General features: G+C 42.4%; 8 protein-coding genes across 8 annotated transcripts; 5 read left to right on the plus strand and 3 right to left on the minus strand.

Annotated features, from left to right (window-relative positions):
* Nucleotides 1-238: 238 nt before the first annotated feature.
* Nucleotides 239-5,923, plus strand: IL334_006072 (uncharacterized protein; the record flags this gene model as incomplete). Its single annotated transcript, XM_062937777.1, has 5 exons — nt 239-1,625; nt 1,831-2,837; nt 2,893-3,010; nt 3,063-5,689; nt 5,804-5,923. The coding sequence occupies 5 exons, from the start codon at nt 239-241 to the stop codon at nt 5,921-5,923; spliced, it is 5,259 nt and encodes a 1,752-aa protein (XP_062793828.1).
* Nucleotides 5,924-6,663: 740 nt separating this feature from the next.
* On the minus strand, nt 6,664-8,461 carry IL334_006073 (uncharacterized protein; the record flags this gene model as incomplete). The annotated part of the gene is made up of 4 exons (XM_062937778.1): nt 6,664-7,221; nt 7,295-7,731; nt 7,805-8,109; nt 8,256-8,461. 4 exons carry the CDS (start codon nt 8,459-8,461, stop codon nt 6,664-6,666), a joined length of 1,506 nt encoding a protein of 501 aa, XP_062793829.1.
* Nucleotides 8,462-10,417: 1,956 nt separating this feature from the next.
* On the plus strand, nt 10,418-11,813 carry IL334_006074 (uncharacterized protein; the record flags this gene model as incomplete). Its single annotated transcript, XM_062937779.1, has 5 exons — nt 10,418-10,431; nt 10,706-10,829; nt 11,269-11,333; nt 11,547-11,640; nt 11,790-11,813. 5 exons carry the CDS (start codon nt 10,418-10,420, stop codon nt 11,811-11,813), a joined length of 321 nt encoding a protein of 106 aa, XP_062793830.1.
* Nucleotides 11,814-12,792: 979 nt separating this feature from the next.
* On the minus strand, nt 12,793-14,033 carry IL334_006075 (uncharacterized protein; the record flags this gene model as incomplete). Its single annotated transcript, XM_062937780.1, has 2 exons — nt 12,793-13,395; nt 13,452-14,033. The coding sequence occupies 2 exons, from the start codon at nt 14,031-14,033 to the stop codon at nt 12,793-12,795; spliced, it is 1,185 nt and encodes a 394-aa protein (XP_062793831.1).
* Nucleotides 14,034-14,395: 362 nt separating this feature from the next.
* On the plus strand, nt 14,396-14,719 carry IL334_006076 (uncharacterized protein; the record flags this gene model as incomplete). The annotated part of the gene is made up of 1 exon (XM_062937781.1): nt 14,396-14,719. One exon carries the CDS (start codon nt 14,396-14,398, stop codon nt 14,717-14,719), a length of 324 nt encoding a protein of 107 aa, XP_062793832.1.
* A 427-nt stretch (nt 14,720-15,146) lies between these two features.
* On the minus strand, nt 15,147-16,027 carry IL334_006077 (uncharacterized protein; the record flags this gene model as incomplete). Its single annotated transcript, XM_062937782.1, has 4 exons — nt 15,147-15,464; nt 15,736-15,804; nt 15,886-15,921; nt 15,992-16,027. The coding sequence occupies 4 exons, from the start codon at nt 16,025-16,027 to the stop codon at nt 15,147-15,149; spliced, it is 459 nt and encodes a 152-aa protein (XP_062793833.1).
* Nucleotides 16,028-16,447: 420 nt separating this feature from the next.
* Nucleotides 16,448-17,793, plus strand: IL334_006078 (uncharacterized protein; the record flags this gene model as incomplete). Its single annotated transcript, XM_062937783.1, has 5 exons — nt 16,448-16,473; nt 16,641-16,888; nt 17,082-17,175; nt 17,281-17,408; nt 17,522-17,793. 5 exons carry the CDS (start codon nt 16,448-16,450, stop codon nt 17,791-17,793), a joined length of 768 nt encoding a protein of 255 aa, XP_062793834.1.
* A 562-nt stretch (nt 17,794-18,355) lies between these two features.
* IL334_006079 (uncharacterized protein) lies at nt 18,356-20,084 on the plus strand (the record flags this gene model as incomplete). Its single annotated transcript, XM_062937784.1, has 7 exons — nt 18,356-18,583; nt 18,725-18,865; nt 18,991-19,270; nt 19,367-19,415; nt 19,496-19,584; nt 19,695-19,873; nt 19,959-20,084. The coding sequence occupies 7 exons, from the start codon at nt 18,356-18,358 to the stop codon at nt 20,082-20,084; spliced, it is 1,092 nt and encodes a 363-aa protein (XP_062793835.1).
* Nucleotides 20,085-21,000: the final 916 nt, after the last annotated feature.

Below are 21,000 nucleotides of genomic sequence, written 5' to 3' on the forward strand. Positions count from 1 at the left end.
TTCCACATATCCGCATACGCACAAGTCGGCGATATCTCGCATCCCTCTACCTATAAGATTAAGCGAGAGACACAATCGTCTAAGTGCAAGCTTCATCAACCTATCTTCACCGTCAACTTCTAAAAAGAACAAAAGTATCCGACTAAGGCCTAGACTCACCCGAACGCAGTCAACGCCTTTACCGTCTAGCACTTGTCATCACTGCGCCCTTGATCCTTTGATTAGTGTCAATAGTGAGATGTCATTCAACACGCCACCAGGTCAATCGTCCTTTGATTTCGGGAATGATCCGATAGCCTCGACTTCAACTTCATCTTCGACTTGGAGAGGATTGAGAAGAGCGCTATCATTGGGATCTGGATCCAATATCAATAGTACATGTGGAGGAAATAAAAGACAATTTCGTGCTACCAATGTATCTAGGTTGTCCAGGCAATTGAAAGGCGTAACGACTACTACCACTAATAGTACTACTACTACTAGTACAACTACTAGCAGCAATACTAGTGCTAATGGTAGTAAAGGTGATTATCATCGTCAATTATCAGAAACCGATATATCATCATGTTCGGACTTGAGAGATGTAGACGGTAGTATAGAAGATGAGTGGCATAATAACATGGTTGTCTGGAAAGAAGGTGAAGGTATCAGTATCATTGGTTCAGGTTCAATCAATTCAAACTCGCGTTCCAGATCTATCGTATCTACACTTGAAAGGGAAGATGTACCTAGTGGACCAAGCTCACCTTGTGACACGGATCACTTTTCACTCTCAGATTATACTACCACGACTCTACCTTCCTTCCCAAACCCTCCCATCTCACTTCCTTCTCCCCTTCCCACGATCATTAAGGATGACGGGGAGAACAAGCTCAATACGATCGATATCCTTCGTTCACCTTTTACCTCTTTGGGAACGCATGGTTCACCTCCTTCAGACTTGGATTCTTCACCAACAGACCCTCAATTCCCTTTTCATCCAACCACAGGTGCAAACACATACACAAACACAGATACAAACACAGATACACATACAAAACAGAATGAAAAGTTTGTGTCTTCCCCTGTGTTGATCGTGTCGACTTCACCTCAATCTCCTTATCGTCCACCTTGTCCTACTTTGACCCCTTCACCTCAATTCTCCTCTTCAAATTCCCCTATCCTCATCACTCCAGGTGTGTGTCCATCTCCCGGATCATCCGGACCATCATCACCGGACAAACACAACAAAAAGGATATCGATTATATAGGGGGAGGAAACACTTTGGCGCCGTTAATACCGATAAACACCAGCCCTGCTTCAAGCTCCACTCATCCATTGTTTTTCCCGTCACGTTTGACCCTCGACACAGCGACGTCAACAAAAACAAATGTACCCATCATTACTACTGAAGACGCGAATCACTCTGACTCCCCTTTGAAAAGAACAATAAGCTCAAACAAAAAAGACAACGACAGTGAAGATCAATCTCTTCAATCGCCTATTGTTCTTTCGACGCGTGACGTTTCAGACAATAATAACGTTGCGAATCGAAGCTCATCAATACAATCTGAAGATTCAATGACTTTTGGTGATAACCAGTCTCAACGTAGGCAAAGGGACTGGGCTTCCTACGGTGATCAAAGTATGTTTCCTTTTTCAGTCTCTGCTTCTTTCGCCTTTCCTTTTTCTTGTCCACCGCCTCTCACTGCCCATGCTCTACGGTCATCGAAACCTCCCTTTCATCTTTCTTTTCCCCTGGCATCACCTCGCGTTCTTCATTTCATTCTACCTTTACTATCCACCCTGATTGCCCATTTGCTTACTCTGCTCCTGTTCTTGCGACGCAGACCGTTCAAACCCTCTTCCACCACAGCCGGCATCGACTGACCCTTTACCGGGATCATACGATACTCAACATCACCAACATCATCATCACCATCATCATCACAAACCTCAACCGTCTGTCCCCGTTTCCACCCGGACGACTTCGACCATTTCGGGCGGGCATAACTTCAGGTTGACCAACGTTGATCCGGGTGAATCACTCTCACCACCTCCTTCATACGGTAATTTTACCAATTCCTCAAATTCAAATAGCTCGAGGAGAGACTCTAAAAATACAGCATTGTCAGGTTCAAGTGGCAGTTCAATCCTTTCATACTCCACTACTGATTCGTCATCGTATCGTGATCGTGGACACCTCAATCAACATTGGCAGTTCGGTGGACAGCCTGATATCTCCACTGTATTCGAAGAAGAAGGAAATAGTGTTGAATTTGGTGAAGATCAAAATTTGAAGAAAGATCAATACGAATTTGGTATTCCAGTAACCTTGAAAAGTAGAAGTAGAGAGAATTCTGATTCAGGTCATCCTAGATATCGTACACTTACTCATCAAACTTCATCTAATACTCTAGTAAATCGTCCACCTACCTCGTCGACAAAAGGATATTTCTCGAGGGAAAGATCAGGTACAATCGATTCGCAAGCTGGAACTATCACTTCCAATCATTCTGGCAAATCATTCAACAAAGTTGTTCATCCATTCGCAAACACAATCATAAGACCCACTTCACCTGTCATCCCGACGAGTAAATCACATAACACTTTTTTATCACCTCAACATCCTAAAAGACAGGAATCACTTGCTTTGCAAAATTCAAGATCATCACCCAATCTGGCAGAAACATACAAAATGTCTCAACCTGCTCATCAACTTGCGCTGGTCTCCACTGAAGATGATAAAGACGATGAAGAAACATGTCCAGTCTGCGTGGAAAGCCTGAGCTTTACTTATAGATTACCAGGAGAGAAACCACACATTGTACCAGACTGCGGTCATGCCTTGCACGAGGTAAGCCTGATGTCGTGTCAAGATTGGGAGCAGGTCTGCTGACATCGTTGAACAGGAATGCTTTGTGACTGTCTACGGGGATGTCCCTCCGGAAGGGTCAAAAAAGGTCTTGGGTGTTTGCGGTGTGTGTCGTCAACCCATGAGAATGGCTGATGGAGGCAATAAGCGAGACAGTGAGTCACGATACCAAGTTAAAATATAACAAGCTGATAATCGTGATCACAGAGCTAGCCGTGTTGATGGGCCAATCTGGTCACAATCCAGTTCGAAAATCTTCTCAATCCGCGCCGTCCGCTCGATCAGTCAGTGGCAGGCGACAAAACCCATCGCCTACTCCTCCTGATCCCAATGCGGATGATCCCCTCGAAGGTGGCAACGTCAGTTCGTCTCGTTCGATGCATTCGGAATCATCTCAACCCAAAGTGGTCGTACCTTCAATCTCAATTCGATCTGAGTATCCCTCAATTGCAAAAGGTCATCGAAAAGGTAAACAAGTGATCACAGCTATGGTCACCGTCGAAGTCCCATCGGCAGGTGATCGAGGTAGATATCCTACTAAACCTCGATCTCAAGGAATGTCTAGATCCGCTTCGGGCGACGAACAATATTCACCTCCTTTACCTCCCTCGCCTCGATCTGCATCCGAAATCTTCGGTGTACCTTCTACCGCTCTTAGTGGCTCTGTTTCAACTCCTGATCCTTTCGCTCATGTCGTGAATGATCTCAAACACCGCGTAGTCGACTACAAAACATCGGGTCTTGATCAATTAGGATCTTTGCGATTGTTCGATCTCTTATGCGTTAGAAAAGGTCAACTGATCAGGGAGTTTCACGTTTACCTTTTCCAAGAAGCTCTAATATGTGTTTCAGAAGAAAAGAAGTCTGGATTCAGAGGCATCTTCTCCCCGTCTTCATCTGTTAGAAGCGATCATTCTGGTGGATCTCATCATGGTCGTGGTGTACTTAAACTCAAAGGAAGAATATATGTTCGACACGTCAAAAAGGTCGTCGATACTTCTGTTTCTGGTGAATTAAGCTTGACTATCTCGATGGAAGATGAATCCCTTGATTCCTTCATCCTTTGTTTCAAGGATCGATCAAGTCACGAAACTTGGAGATCAACCATCAATCGCTTGCTGGAAGAGGTCAAAGGTGGTCATAGCAAGGCATCAAGACTCATGGGTCTCTCTGCTCCTCGATCAGCCAATGCCCCATCTTCGGCAGGGGGCTCGTCAATGGGTATGGGCTTTGATCTCACTTCTCCATCCACAACAGGATATTCTGTCACTCCATCTACATCGACATTCCCTCATAGGGAACCTTCAGCAGGCGATCTCGTTTATGAACAACCTATCGGACCGATTCATACCCCTGTAGATCTGGTGATTGTACTATCCCTTCCCTCTCCTTCATTTAGCAATCAACTTCCGCTCAAGGTCAAACTCATGAAAACTTCGCTATCTTTCATCCTCGCTTTACTTGGACCTAAAGATAGGATCTCTCTCGTTACTTGTGAGATGGGAATTAATGGAATCGTACGGAAAACACCTTTCCTTTCCCCATGCCGATACGAATCTCGAAAACGACTCGAGGCATTTGTGGACACTCTCGGAAGTGGCAGAGATGGGAAAGACGATTTCGAAGTTCAGGTTGGTCGGGAAGAACGATATGACGTTGTCACAGCTGTTAACGTTGCTCTTGATGTTGTCCTCCAACGAAAAGCGAAGAATCCAATATCTGGTATGGTGCTCATCAGCGATACTTCCGACGCTATCAAACGCGCTCAAATGGATCTTGTTACTGCTCGTCTTGATGCTGCCAACGTTCCTGTTCACGCATTGGGTTATGGTCGATCTCATGATCCGTCACCACTGTGGATGATCTCCAATCACACTCACGGTACCTATACCTTTGTCAAAGAATGGTATCACCTTCGAGATTCACTGGCTGGAGTAGTTGGAGGTCTCATGTCTATCGCTATGGATAATATGAAACTCCATCTCTCTTGTCAAGAAAACGATTTCCATGTCACCAAAGTATCCGGCACTACCCAAGCGATAGTCTCGAAGAACGGTAAAGATGTTGATATCGAATTACGAGAATTGAGATATGGTGAAATCCGAGAGATCCTAGTCGAACTGGATCTTGAGAAGGTCGAATCATCTGACGAACAAAGATACTCAGGAGAAGGATCAAGTGAATTTGCAAATAATTCCGAATCAAGACAAGATGGAAGAGTAGGAGGAAGTCAACAAGGCTCAACCATACGAAAATCATCCTCATTCAACGTTGATCGAAGACTAGGCCTCGACACTCTGTCAGTCGGAGATGCCAATGCTCTCAGAGACGTGGTATACGAAGATGCTTTAATTGATGAAGTTCCAGTTGTAGAAGTGGATTGTTCATTCCACGATCCAGGAGTTGGTAGATCTGTGGCTAGATTAGCTCATCCGGTCTTACTTACAGTGGCCATCTTACCGTCTACGGCACCCCTTTCATCGACACCTGCAGATCCGATGATAGTTCGAAGAAGAATGGAATTGTTAGCGAGTGATATGATCACCAGAGCCCTTCTCATTGCATCCAGAAGGAACTTCACTCATGCTTCAAGAATCCTAAGGGAAACTAAGAGGATAATAGAGACTATAGTGGATGGATTAAGATCGCATATATCGTCGTCATTGAATCATAATGGTCATAGCAATGGTGGAAGAAGTAAAAGAGAAGCTCAAACTATGTTCGCCATTGATGGATTATCAGGTACGATACAAGATCTAGATAGTCTGTTAGATGGTCTGGAAGAACATAAAGAACTATTCGAAAGGGATCACAGGAACTATTCAGCTCAACAGGTCAGTTTCGATTGGTCTATCCTGTCACTCGAACATCATTATCTCATTATCCGTCTATTTGAACGAATTCAATGAGAAACACTCAAACTGATTCATTTTTTCAATGATTAATAGGCTGGTGTACTTCGTGCTCAAAGAAGTTGGACGACGAGAACACCTACAGAGAGGAATTACTGTACGAAAGAGATTGGACAGATTATCAATTTGAGTGGAGAGTGGCAAGGAAGAAGTTGATTCTGTGTAAGCTAAACGATTTGACATGTAGTATAAAGTGAAATGTCTCGAACACCTGTGTGGAGGTTTAGTGGATAGTTCCCTCTGTGATTTTTCTGAAGTTACGATATCCATAGATTGTTACGATTTTGTACATACAATGATAGTCGAAGAAAAATCATATTTCATATCTTATTCATAACCTTTTGGGGAATACTTGTATAGGTGCTTTAGGTAGAAGTAGACAACATGACAAAAGGGAAAACAAATGTATACATAAATGATTATTAATTAGCAATAACATGCCTGACTTCCTGACTTGTTTTTTCATGCCATCGTGCTTTCTAAAGTAGACAGCGATTGTCAATGATGGACCAAGATGTTCTTTGCGCGCAGATTATCAATCGGTATTGTCATGCAGGTAAATGTCCATTCAATTTACATAGGATAACAAATAATAACTAGGAGGATTGAATATATGTTGTAAAATGAATATATCATACTTCAAATTTGGGTTGTATCGTGATCTGTTTGTTTTGAATAGAAAACAAAAAGGTATATATATTAACGAGTAACAAGAGAGAAAGTTGACTACGTAAAACCCCAAAGGTCTCACTTTATTCCGATTCATAAGGAATTTCATCCGATATCATATAATCATTAAATCATCCCTCTCTAACAATAACCATCATCATCATCATCATTATTTCCTCCTTAATCCAATCATACTACGCAGTAGCAATCGATCAAAAAACCCCAATCTAAGCAACAACCATCATACCCAAAGCTACAGTAGCCAAAGCTACGAAAGCAGGTACGATCTTTCCTAGTTCAACTCGTCCAGCTGCACTTGAAGATCCACTTGAGCCTGAGGCAGATGCTGATCCAGAAGCGGCTGCTGAACCACCTGATCCAGATCCGGATCCAGAAGCTGATGCTCCTGAACCACTAGCTGATGCTCCTCCAGTTGTGATGGAACCTAATGATCCAGTGGCTGTTCCAACGGTAGCTTGGAAATATGTAGATCCACCATCTACAGACGTGATTTGAGTCGTTGTGGCATTGGCAGAAGTTTCAACATATGCTTCTGAATTTGATTTACCTAAACATTGAATGATGGATTTCAATTGGAATTTACCAGATGCGATAGCTTGAGGTAAAACGTATCCAACTGCTAAATCGACTGTTTGTTGATATAAATCATGTGCTAATACAATAAATCCAGTGTCGAGTTTAGGTACGTATTCATTTAAGATGGTGTCGAAAGTTTGGAATGAAGATGCACCAGTTGCTGTACCACCGGAAATGTGCCAATCATTCTAGATAGACAACGAAAACCCAGTCAGCACTAACGTTCTAAACCGAGCACTATCAGATAAATTCAAAACTCACGGTGTCAAAGTTGGTGTCGAGGTTGTTTTCTTTGTAAGAAGTCCAGATGATAGGAGTCATGCCCATTTGAGCGGCGATGGCTCTCACTCTGTCATCGATATCACCGTAAGGAGGTCGGAAAGTATTGGGAGTAACACCGGTAACATCGTGAATGACCTTTGCAGTCCAACCTAATTCGGCAACGATTTGTTCGTTGGTGAGGGTGGTCAAAGCTGGATGGGACCATGTGTGTACGGAGAGATGGTGTCCTGACATGTATTGTGATTGAACGATTTCAGGTCGGGATAAAACTCTTGAACCGACAAGGAAGAATGTTGACTTGATGTTTTGCTCATCCAGGTAATCAAGTAAAAGTGGTGTGAAAGGAGAAGGTCCATCATCGTATGAAAGACCCCATGTCATCTTATCGGGACATTCGGTGATATCGGTTTCTCGAGCTATTGTACAGATCGCATTGTTAGCTGATCCTCCTCAACTTCACGCGCCAATCTGCCAAGGGAGATTACTCACTGCATCCACCACAAGTCCACCAACATCTTCCATCGGTGATAGCAGAGGGATCTGTGGCACATGCACCGGTAGTGACATTGTAAGATGGAACTTTGGTCATGTCAATCTTACTCAACCATCCTTGTACTTCGGTTGAGTCGGTGGATGGAGTTTGATCGAGAGCGGGGTAGTTTGCAATTGTTAGCGCTGAAGTAGGAAGTGCTGGTGCGCCAGATACGGCTGTTGGGGTTGATCCTGCTGCATATGTGGAATCGAGTGCGACAGTGGTATCTGTTGGTGCTCCGGAAGTGAGTTCGCTCAAAGCGCTATCAAGAAATGACAAAGAGATAATATCAGTGACCAGTCTTCAGTGCAGTATAATCCAGTTGGAACGAGTCCGGGAGATCAAAGCGCTAAGAACAAGATACGCTTTGGAGGAGAAAGATGTGAGATCGAAGATGAGGTCACTTACGGAATTGAGAATCCTTGAGGACCTGTTCCTGTAGCGGTCAAACTAAGTACAGTAGCAGCTGCCTCTGTACCTGTAGTCACTAATGTAGCACCTGAAGCGGCGATACTTGCAGAGCCAGAAGCGGCGGCAGCAGAGGTGGCAGAGCTTTGGGCAAGAGCTCCAGAGAGGAGAGAGAGGAGTATAGCGGTGGTGGCGAATCGTGACATTATGCTGATATCGCTATTAAGTGTGCCGATGTGGTGTGGGTGAATTTGAGATTGAAAAATGCTGTGATAGCTTGTGTAATTGGTCAATTGGGAAAGAGAGAACGCGTATAATTATTGTGGTCGTAGTCGTAGTGTCAAGAGAGATTAATCCGATCCGATTCGTCACGAGTGATTGATTGTACTAGACTAATCGATGAAAAGAATAATCAACAAAATGAGTATGAGATAGAAGAATGGATGAATGTAAAAAAAGCAAGAATGAGATGTAAAAGTAATCGGTTGAAGTAAAGCAAATGCAGAAAAAGTAAGAATAGAGTGAGAGAGGAAGTATGTTGTGTGAGTATAAATTCCAAGGGATCAAAGCGAGAAATGACAGCAATCCCAATAAAAATCAAAACAACACGGACCCTCTCCTCTCTCTCTTTTCTCTCTTCTCTCTCTTTTTCTTGGCAAGGCTCCCCCCCCCCAAGTGGCGGTGCATTTCATATTCTATTAAACAAAAGTAACGTGAAACACGTAAAGAGACGCGATTGACACTTTTACCACCTACGAGTACTACCAGACTTTACCCTGAACCTTCTTCTATGCTAATAGGAGGAATTTCCCCGTTGTTTTGTTTATATTTACATGAGGGTGAAATGAAAGAGTGTTACGATACGGTCCGGGCGTGCCCGTCAAAGGTGAAATAGTTCCAAGTAACTTAACTCACTAAAATCACACTCACCAATTTTTCTTCGTTTGAACAAGGTATGCTTTGTAAACACCTTGAATAAGAATACAGGTCAATCAGAAAACGTAAGAATAATAAAGATAGAGAGAGAGGCATAGGGGGATGAACCTACTAGAATGTTGAAAGTCCTTTTTTTCCTCCTTTCAGCTTGACTGTCATATATTGAATGATGAAATCCCCTCTCTTTACTTGCTAAATAAGACTAATTCTTGGCATTTATTCGGATTCGAATATGCGCAGTGAGAGTGGTTTCGTCAAGTCTTTCAAGGATGATAACGGAAGCTCACTTTCTTATCCTTGATGAAACTCATTCACCCGCTGGATAGGACCGATATCCTCGTTTTCGTGTTTCGCTTCGGGAATAAGGAGGATCGTTGATGATATCTTGTCTCGCTTGACAAGATTGTACGCAATGCGATGCGATACGATCAGTAATTTGTATGACGATGCACAGACAGAATACGTCTAGCCTGAGACGATCGCACTTCTTTGAGGTGAAACAATGCATGATACACATCATACAAAGTGATTTATGCAGCTCGTCAAAGGATCATCCAGAGGTATTTGTATAAAGGATCTAATTTTGTTGATACTGAGTATGGACATAAGGCATAAAACGCGGAATTCAAGCTTAAATCGACGAAGAAAGTGTCAGATGCTATTCTGCTACTGGATCAAACTAATTCTTCGATTTGATAATTCACCTGCAGCATCTCTCAGAGGATCTGGCTAGAATTGACTGGTATGTATGTAGCCTACATGAAGACCTGTGCCCTGTACATATGAGACAGGAAATATCTTGATCGCTCCTTTCGCAGTCTAGCGTTTCACCATTGCACCGTAATCAGGATGAAAGGGAAAGACGCGTCGTCAAAGCTATTTCGCTCATATCGGATTTAATACTATAGCCGACATGGGTGCCACAGCTTGGAATGCATGCTTCACCGTGGGGCTAATCCCGTATTTCTCCGATCGAGTATTTCTCCTTATTGCTGTGGGGGGAAAGAGAACTGTAAGAGTCGGTGTAAGGGATCCATCAGATTCGTTTCGTATGGGCAGGTTTTTATCAGTTAGTGGTTTCGCACAGTTTGCAGATTCTGGTTCTGGTTCTGGTTCTGGTTCTGGTTTGCACAATCCGTCAATTCGAGGTTATTCATCCCAAATTCATCGCTGTTAGACTCTGTTTTTCTTCTCATCCTTCAACAACCATTAATCAAAAGGGCAAGATGGCGGCTACTCGGTGAGTACAGTCTACTGTTGGGGTGAAGTAGGATGATGGTATTAGCAGAGAAGGAAATGGATGAGAATGGGAAATGGGAAATGGGAAATGGGGAATGGGGAGTGATGAATGCTGACGACGACATTTACATGTTTCTTGCTACCCCTTACGATCTCTTTACGACAAATCCCAAATACAAAAACAAATCCAACCAACTCACTGAATTCAATCTACTTCGCATCTCTCATCGACACAATCGCTTTGCTTTGCTTTGGCTATATATTCAATCATGCAGACTTTACACAAAAGGCCGAATTATCGGACACAAAAGAGGAAAGAGAAATTCTCGACCTAATCAAACTTTAGTTCAGATCGAAGGTGTTGATTCAAAGGAGTCTGCTAGACATTACTTGGGAAAGGTGAGTCGAAAGTTTCAGAAGACGTGAATGGAGGTTTGGTCACAGGACAAGGTAGTCTCGGGGGTCAATATGGATGGATAAGTAGGGAATGTCCTGGAGTTGCAGTAATGGAGTACAGGATTATGGGCTTGAAGAACATACAGTGGAGACGAGAGAAGGGAGTCTATATGTAGACAGACGGCTGAGAAAGGATTGATCGAACAAAGTGGATGTTGGGGCGGCACAATTCGAAAGTCACGACGGAGGACAGAGGATGGAAGTTAGAGGACAGGATGTCCAACGACAGGTCGCAGTCAAGTGCAACATTTTAAAATAGAAAGGGAGCATCGCCGCGGCTTGATGAAAGAATACCTGAAGAACTACCTTGTCCTGCCTGCCCATTCGTTGTTGCTTGTCATATACGTCGTGGAATATCCGCTGACAAACTAATGCTTTACAGCGAGTTGCCTACGTCTACAAGGCCAAGCGAGAGATCAACGGTAGCAGAGTCCGAGTCATCTGGGGGTGAGTGTCGTTTTCTTAAAGAGATGATGAATCGTCATGTCGTTATGAAGCAAATGGATTGCTGATGCTTTTGAATCTTTTCCTATCTATCTTTTACCCAAATCTCATCGTCTTCATCCGACTATCTTGTGTATCGAAAACCAACGTTCATTTATTCTAATGACCAACCTGCCCCATTGTCCACTCCTTAACACTCTATATCCACACACACAGTCGAATCTCAAGACCTCACGGTAACTCCGGTGCCGCCAAAGCCAAATTCAGAGTCAACCTCCCCGCTAAATTATTCGGTGCTTCCGTCCGAATCGTGAGTTTGTCATTTTATTATCAATCTGCATAATCTTCTATATCACGAAGACTGTGTTAGAAATGCTCAAGCCGAGAACAACGCTTGTGATCCAACATTATATAAGCACGAAAGAACCACGCTGATCCTTTTTCTCTTCGTTCGCATAGATGCTTTTCCCCTCCACCATCTAAACTTACCCTCTTTCCCTTCTCTCTCCTCCCTTCATATAGCATTCTCTTCCATAGGTGCGCCCGAGTGACTACGATATTTTGAATCAATGTACCATTCAGGGTGATGCAGACAGATAAAATAATGATTGTTGCGATACATTGGTAGACAAAGCAAGTGACCAGTCGGGGCGGTGTGCAATTGAGAGTCTATTTGAGCTGGTCCAACTTACAGTGTTGTCTGGCATGCTTGTCGTGTTGAATGTGATCTGAACATGCACAGAGAGAGGGAATTGACATGTTAAACAGGAGAGCTCATCTCTGGAACCAGCGGAAGGGATTTTGGAGGAAGCATTGCAGCTTGAATAGTAGTGGAGCCATCGGAGATCTCACTGCTGATCCTTGCGTTCTATCTGGTCTGAACATGGCATAAGAAGACACGCTATACTCCATCATTATTGTTTAGTCCATCCCTCTTCTATCTTTGTGTCTGGGTTCAAATGACCAAGATTACCAAGCATTAAACTTTTCTTGTATTTGCATAATTGAGAGTGAACTTTGCGTTATATAGGGATCAGAAACCTTTAGAAGAGCTTAGGGTTACATTTACCATCGCTTTATCAATCAGTTGTAACGGTGAACAATCCGATCAAGTGATGTATAGTAGAACAAACAAGTACCAAAGTTGATCTTTTCTTTCACGTGATCGTCGTCATGTGGGTTGATATAGATTTCATGCATCTGGATGTTGAATTGTACAGCTGATACCCACAGGCGATATCCTTGTGAAAGATCAATAGATGCCTTGAAGTCCTTGACCAATACATCCTTTCCACTATGAGGTATTGCACTTCGTTATACTTCACTTCGCCGTTCATGCCATGGTGCAAGGTATCAATTTTACATGATGTATTATCCTTTCCAACTTGACTTGACAGATATACAAGAAATAATTCTCCCCTCTCCAATAATGAGATACAAATGGAGATCTTGGTAAACCGACTTATTTACCTTCTTTAGATTGAGCCTTTTTCTTAGATTTCTTCTTTTCATCTTTGATCATTTTTTCCCTTTCATCCAGCGACATTCTCTTATTGGGATTCGCACTGCTATTTGGATTAGTGGAATGTTTTGAGTTAGGAGTTGATGATGATGAAGATTCAACTTTGATTTTCTTATTGTTAGGCGTTGATGAATGAGAGATTTGTCCGGTTGATTCTCTCTCATTAGTAGAATGTTGTCTTTTCTTCTTTGAATCCTTCTTTGAGTTTGGGCCTGAGCCCGACGATGTAGAACCTGGAGCTGGTGCTGGTGATACACTGTTCGATACATGGGAAGAGCTCGAAGAAGGAGAAGATGGATTACGATTCGATGTTATTGTTTGACGCATTTTCTCTGCTATTGATATCGGTCTTTCAACTTGGTTCTGTTGGGGTTTATAATTATTAGCCTTGAATTTCGATTTCCTGTCCGTAGTAGGAGTAGCACTTGAATTTGTATTGGTGTTTGGACGGGGGGATGATGAAGACGACGAAGGTGTAGGTGGTGGTGATATTGCTGGTTTCAAGAATGTACGTTGCTGTCGTTGAGAAGAAGATGTTTCGGTCTATTTTATCATAATACGTCAGATCTAGAACTGACTTGTAAGATGTGATGACATACTTTAATTTTCCTCGCTTCCTTCTTTTCCCTCTTGACCGCCTTGGTTTCGCTTTCATCATCATCACCATCGTCCATTTCCTCGTCGTCATCGTCATCATCATTTTTATTAGCATTTTCATTTTCCTTTTCCTCTGGTTTCTTTCCAAATCCACCAAAAGTCATCCTTCCTCCTCCACCACCCGTGATACTTGGTCCCGAGGTAGATAAGAACGGTACGTAGCTCGACTCGAATACTGTGACATTACCACCACTTGATTGTCCTTTTAGTCCTTCATCGAACTTGGCACGTTTACTGGTAGTAGAAGAAGGTATAAACCATTCTTCTTGATTTTGAATGATCATCTTATCTCCCCGTGAAGCTGCCGAGGCAGTAGCTGACAGATATGCATTATTTGATCCTGGTGTGGAAGTCAACGTTGAAGGTCCCGCCGCCGCCGCCGCCGCTGGGGTAGAGGGAGAATCTGAATGGTTTACGGTTGAGCTATTGGTGTTTGATTGACCTGAAAGGGGTGTAGAAGGTGTCGAACGGGCTATACCGCGTTGCATGAATTTCAACGAGAGGGTAGAAGACGATAATGACATTGTGTTGACTGGTTTTTCGAATCGGAGTAGATTGAGAGAGTGAAGGAGGGGAACAGATCTTGTACCGATAACGACTGTTTTTGTGATTGTATGTTATCTGGATAAGAGGTGATCTTCAAACGACCTAAGATGTTCATGACTCTCGGAATGGTCATTTCATGAAAAGATCAGATGAAATTATATTGCAACTTTTTAAACTTTAACATTGTGGGGTCTCCAAATAACACCAGCACGTATATATATATATACAAGATATTATTATATATCTTGGTGATTCCATCTATAGCATCCTATCGCACCACAGACTATTCGTAGGCGCCGAGCAAAGTAACACTCATACCATTCGAACAAAAGTAAGAACAATGAAGACTCTATCTCACCAATCACTCTCATCCGATTTGAATCACATACTATCCTTACCTCCTTCCACTCTCTCTTCATTACTCGATCCATCAAAGATCACTCCTACGCAAACATCCCAAAAGCCTATAGAAGTCCTGAAATCGTTCTCCTCTCAAGGTACACACGAGGATAGTCAGACATTATCGAAAGCGTATATAGCAGAGATGGGATCAGTCAAGAGCTTGGGGAAAAGTGGAGAAATCGAAAATACAGGTGAAAGGATTGATGGATTAAGAGAAAGAGGTCAGGGTTTGGTAGATACTTTGAGTAAAGTAAAGGTATAACACAGTCATATGCAAGGTGAGTTGATTTCAATGTTATCATGGTAACGCCGAACTATACAAGCTGATATATCACTCTAGGCTCGCCTCGATTGAGATTACACGTCAACGAAAACAATCAAGATGAATTGTTGGACACTGTAGAAATAGTCATTTGAGTGTTGTACATGATTGAGAAGGATGGCATTCCCCTCAACCAAACCTTCTTGCCATTGCTGTAAAAGTCTGACTAGATGCTACTAGATGTCAATACCGGTTACGTCTCGAGGGAGTAAAGGACAAGGGGTTCAGCTTAGGAGATATGGCCTTTCAATCAACGAACGCTGTTTCCTGTCATATCACTCGAAGTATTGATTGAGCTATGTCGTAATCGTGACATACTTTGAGTATTATACAATGCATCTGTTTATAAGTAGGAATTGGCGGTAATCTATTTCTTTCCCTTCTTCTTTTTCTTTCCACCTGTTGAACTCTTTCCTTGTCCTGGTGCACTTTGCGTCTTATCTCCACCTGCTATTGTCGTAGATGCCGCGGCAGAAGCAGCGGTAACGGCAACCTCATCAGGAAGAGGTGTACCTCCTCTTTCAGGTGTATCGATAATAGTCGCACCCAATCCTCCACCTCCTATCGTAGTGGATGATACTGGTATTCTCTTTACTTTGGTATTTGTCATTTGCGTTAACAAACGAAGATTTAATGATTCAAATCGATTTAGGATTATTGATGAATGTGATTTATATTTTATGCACTATTTAGTAAGATCAGTATCTCGTTTTGTTTCTGGCAGGAATATGTATATGATAGACTGGACAAGGATGTATTTGAAGGATAGCTTGAACTGGTTGATAGTATAGTAGAGCAGAGTAGAGCGTTTGACTCCCGTGAAATATTCATGAAGTTGATATGACTTAAAACGACGACGAGTAAGAAAAGGGATGGTGTGATAAGAAGGGTATACAAGAAAGACATATACGGCTCTCTCACAATATAACTTCAAAAGACAACTCTTATTTACTCACCTTTATATCATCCGTCACTTTTAATACCAATTCCCCAGATTTCGGCACGAATTTAACGCAATATCGAACCTGTAATATACCGGACCATATCAGCTGTCATTCTCCGTAAGTCATATCAGCTGATCAATTAGCAGTACTTCTCGTACATACCTTAGATGGTGATCGAGCATATAAATCCGTTGTTGCCTATTAACAGTTCAGGTCAGACGAGCACTTAAATGGACAGCCGAAGGCAATAGAACGAAACAGTCCTTACCGTCTCGAAATCCGTCCAATTCTTGATATAAACCATTTTGACTGATCTTTTCTCTCCCTTTATATCTCTTAATGGTAAGATTCTGATTGTATAGAGGTGGGCTCTGGTCGTGAATTCAGATGTAATAAGTGAGTCTTCAGAGGATATTGTTGTTGAAGGCCCATTTCCATCTTTCCCGAATATATTGAGAGTGAAGTATCACAATCACTAAATGGGACACTGATATAAATAATCTCGATCACGCTTGAATGCGAGTGACGCGCTTTTGACCTTTCTTCTCTCAGTCCATACTTGTACGCTTCTTCTATCTTTGAATCCTTCCTCAGACGTTCCCAACAAGACGACGTGGATATCAGGAAAAGCGAGCCATAGACTCTATCAGTCTACCAATCCTTCACTAACGCTAACGACAAAAGAAACTCGTTGTTTGCAGTCTCCCTTGATAGAATCCCAAAGATGTCGGGATTCCTTAACTCCATAGGGTGAGCTTGCATCCTTCCTTCCTTTCTCCTTCGCCGGATTCCAGTGGTAGTAGTCTCGGAATAACGTTCATTCGCTGGACTCGTTGAAACTACCTATGGAGACCTTAGGGTATATGTATTTACTCTATAGTATGATAATACTGATCATTTGACATGTAACATAATAGACGTCTTCGTGCTCCAAAACGATCACCTTCCAACACCCCAACGACCCAAACAGGTTTTTTCGATCCACTACCTTCACCAGGATTAGAATTTACGCAACAACCTTTAAATTCTTCTTCTTCTTCACCTCAACAAAAACCATTATACCTCTGTCAACCTTTCGTTAAAGCCGCTTTGGTAAAAGGTAGTTTTAAAACTATAGTCGCTCCTCCCAAATACGTTGATGTGAATGAATGGGTCGCTGTCAATTGTGAGTGTGTTGTTTCTGGTGATGTTGGACGTGGATGCGTTAGAGGAAAAATGGGGCAGGAGTTTAAATGAAAGTCTTATCGGAACTGTTCGACTCATTTGGAGGATCCAAGAGAGGTTGTGGGAATATCGCCTGGCGAAGCATTTTTTAGAGGAATGGATGCTGACCAAATGCGAATTCCCACTGATCGCAGTATTCGACTTCTATCATAACCTCAATCATTTCTATGGCGCTTTAACAGATTTCTGTACTCTGCAAAATTGTCCAACAATGTCAGCAGGACCAACGTAAGTGATATCATTCTCGTCTTATCGATTACTGTGGTGTCACAATCGCGCTGCATGTAATTTGTCAATTTTCGTCTTTCTAACCTCTGTTCTCCATCCATATAGACTCAACTTCCTATGGCCTGATCAAAATCAACGATTAGTATCTCTTCCCGCACCTACTTATATCGACTTCGTCATGTCTTGGTTACAGAAATTACTGGATGACGAGAATGTGTTCCCTACAAAGTCGGGTAAGTAGACTCCTCTCCAGTGCTTCTTGATATCTCCCATTTACATGACAATATCACTCAATGATCGTGTCACATACTTACTGAACAAATTTGTAATCTTCTCCAACTAATAGGCCGAGACTTCCCAAACTCATTCGCCTATACCGCGAAACACATATACAAACATTTATTCCGTATTTTCGCTCATTTATACCATCAACATTTCGAACAAATTCTACATCTTTCAATTGAAGCTCATTTCAATTCCCTTTTCGCGCATTTTTTGGCCTTTGGGAAAGAATTCGATATCTTAGTCATGAAAGATCTGATGACCAATCAAGGGATGGGTCAAGGTGTTGCTGAATTAAGTGAGAAATGGAGAGAAATGGGTATATTAGAGGCGTAAATGGGTACATTCTTGGAGATATGGAGATAGTTGAAAGAAGATCGCGTGAGAACAGGAGTGACGAAGTGTATTTCGAGACACTCAGGTAGAACGAGGACTGAAGATGAGGAGAAACCAGTCGCGTATAAGGCAGTTCTGGATAAAGTCCAAGTCAAACAAATTGTTGTAGATTCCTTTTTGCTCCTTCCGTGTCAATATCCCCTTACATGCATCGAAACGACTATTTTACGATTGGACCATGTTTTTAACATGTGAGCGAGAAGAGAGTTTTCCTGCTCAATCGCTCAACTGTAACTCCCAGAAGATCCTCATCGAGATGGCTCTGCATTCCAAGTCGGCTAATTCTTCGTCTTCCATGTTTTGCTTTTTTGCTTTCTCGGCTATTACCGGCCCACCTCGATCCGGTTATCACATCTCAGTTTATCTACGAGTGAGTATGTACGAGTAAGTAGTATCTGAGACAAAGAGCGACCATTTCAAGCTCTCTTTTCTTCTAATTGAACTAGATCAAAGCAAATCGACAACTGAAAGACCCGTTGTTGTAGAAGTATATATATTCGCAATGGCAGGCAAAATCAAAGTATCAGCCATCCAAGCATGTCCAATAGCGTTCAACTTGATTGAATCAATCAAGAAATTAGAGTTATTAATTGAAAAAACCAAAAAAGATGAGGATCCAGATTTGATCGTCTTCCCAGAAGCTTTCTTATCTGCTTATCCCAGATTTCTGGATTTTCAAATCGGTATGAGATCTAATGAGAGTAGAGAATGGTTTACTAGGTATGTCAGGGTGAGTCAAATATGTGATGAGTTATTATTGGTTTTGATTGGAATGCCTTTGCCCACTTTCCATTTATTTACTGCTTGATCGATTGTTTCGTTCAGTAATATACGAGCGTAGATCCACACTAATTCCTCTGATGTATGTCAGTCAAGTGTCAAGATCCCTTTGGATGCTATAACAGCGAAAAACTGGCTAGATGATAATCCGGTATACAAAGAAAACGAAGAAGATGATGATGAATTTTGGGCATTTCAAAAATTATCTTTTATCTCAAGAAAATATCAAATCGTACGTTTTTAATTCAATTTCAATAATTTCCTCAATCTCGAATGATTCTATCATATCGTATGAATATACAACATATAATATAGAGCCCGTTATTGATTGTTGTGAGGGTATCTTCACAAATATAGTACCTTTCAGTCGGGGTAGTAGAACGTTCATTGATAGGATCAACGTTATTTTGCACGAATCTACTTTTCTCGCCTGCTGGAAAACTCTTATCTAAACATAGGAAACTACAACCTACTGCAGCTGAAAGGATCGTTTGGTCTCAAGGTGACGCCACGAACCCGTCATCTCCGCCCACCACTTCTACTGCTACTATCGGTGATAGTACCGTGGAAGGAGACGATAACCTACCTGTTGTTCAGACTAGATTGGGCAAAATCGGAGGAATGATCTGTTGGGAAAGTGAGTTGGCTTCTGGATTCCCACCCAATCTCGATCATTCTTCGTCTTCAACAGTCCGTCAAGGCCCTTTGGACTGATCAGTGGGTGCTCAAATAGACTTTATGCCACTGGCCAGATATGCTTTGTACAGGAAAGGTGTCGAGATGTGAGTAAACTTGTGGGGAAAAAATAACCATTTTCCAATACTTACAAACTTCTTGTCGTACTTTGATTCTCGTTTAAAAGATACACTGCTCCAACTGCAGATTCGAGACCTACATGGTTGCCTGCAATGCAACATATCGCACAAGAAGGTAGATGTTTCGTCATTTCCGGTATGTCAAATTGTCAAATTCACATTTTCTCATTTTCTTGATCCACTCAGATATCGCTGGAGAAACCTTCAACACATTATAGCTGAGCTGATAATACGAGGGTGATTTAGTAAATCAATATCATGCAGCTTCCGATTTCCCAGAAGATTATCCGCCTTCATTGGCACTGAGTCAAAGTGAGAAAGAGGAAAACAAACCGTGGTCAAGAGGAGGTACAGCTATAATTGGACCCTTAGGGGAAGTCATAGCAGGTCCACTATGGGATAAAGAAGGAATCGTTACTGCTGAAGTAAGTTATCTTTATTCGTCATTCCTAGTCAAAGAAAACAGTTTAGACGAAGCGAAAGGCAGCTGACACTGTTTTGCAACCGAAGATCGATTTGGATACACTCCACGGTGCGAGATTGGATTTTGACGTTGCCGGACATTATTCTCGTCATGATTTACTGGTTGGACTGTTGAACGCTCCGGCTGAATGTATCCAAGAGTCTCGATCGTAGAACTCATAACGCAAGATACGAATGGTGTCCACGGAACGGTATGTACACAGGATGCATTATCACTTTAGAAGGAAAGGGGGTGGAGGAGACAGAGAAAGTACAGATACGAAGAGTGCATATGAAATTGTCACACATTGTCAATATATCCTACTGACTCACAAAGCTTATTCCACTCTTGCTTGAACGCTTTCATAAACTCGAGAGGCTCAGGAAAAGGATCGCCTGGATACAGGCGAGCCCCGTTGAATATCATCCTGAAGTCAAGGCGGCAAGGGCCAAGAGAATGGAACAGATACCTCGCGAGTTGTCGTAGCAGCTCCAGTCTATCGAGCCGCTGTTCCGTCCAATCCTCAAACTCATCAAGAACGCAGATATATCGAAGATTAAATGATCTTAAGCGAGGGAATGGTCGATTGTTGCTGGTGTCATTGGGGAAGATATGAGACTCGTGATCAGATAGCATAGATAGGAGGTTTGTTGATTCAGTGAGGTCTGCGTCATCGCTCCGGCAAATGATGGTAAAAGTGACAAGTCGAGGAAGGTAAAGATCCGGAAGAGTTGAGAGCAAATCCAAGATGGACATCGTGTTTCTATTAAGCGAGATGTCATCGAGACGATACGCTGTGTGAATGTGGAGCGGTATGTGTCCTGGTGAACCAAATGAGACTTGCTCGAATTGACTGGGAAATGCTTTCAGCAAATCAAAATTTTCGGAAGCTGACACATGCAGCTCAATGATCTGAGGTAACCCGATTCCTTCCTTTTGGAGACCTCGAAGAGCCGTAATGATGTCGTTCGATGAGAAGTGGTCGTCGCAAGCGCGAATACTATCGAATATCATAATGTTGAGGAATGTTTCTTCAGCTTTTTTCCGGATTTTCACACTATTCTCAATGGCTTGACTATTGGAAAGACC

This window comes from Kwoniella shivajii, chromosome 8 (assembly GCF_035658355.1).
Source record: "Kwoniella shivajii chromosome 8, complete sequence".
NCBI classification, from domain to species: domain Eukaryota; kingdom Fungi; phylum Basidiomycota; class Tremellomycetes; order Tremellales; family Cryptococcaceae; genus Kwoniella; species Kwoniella shivajii.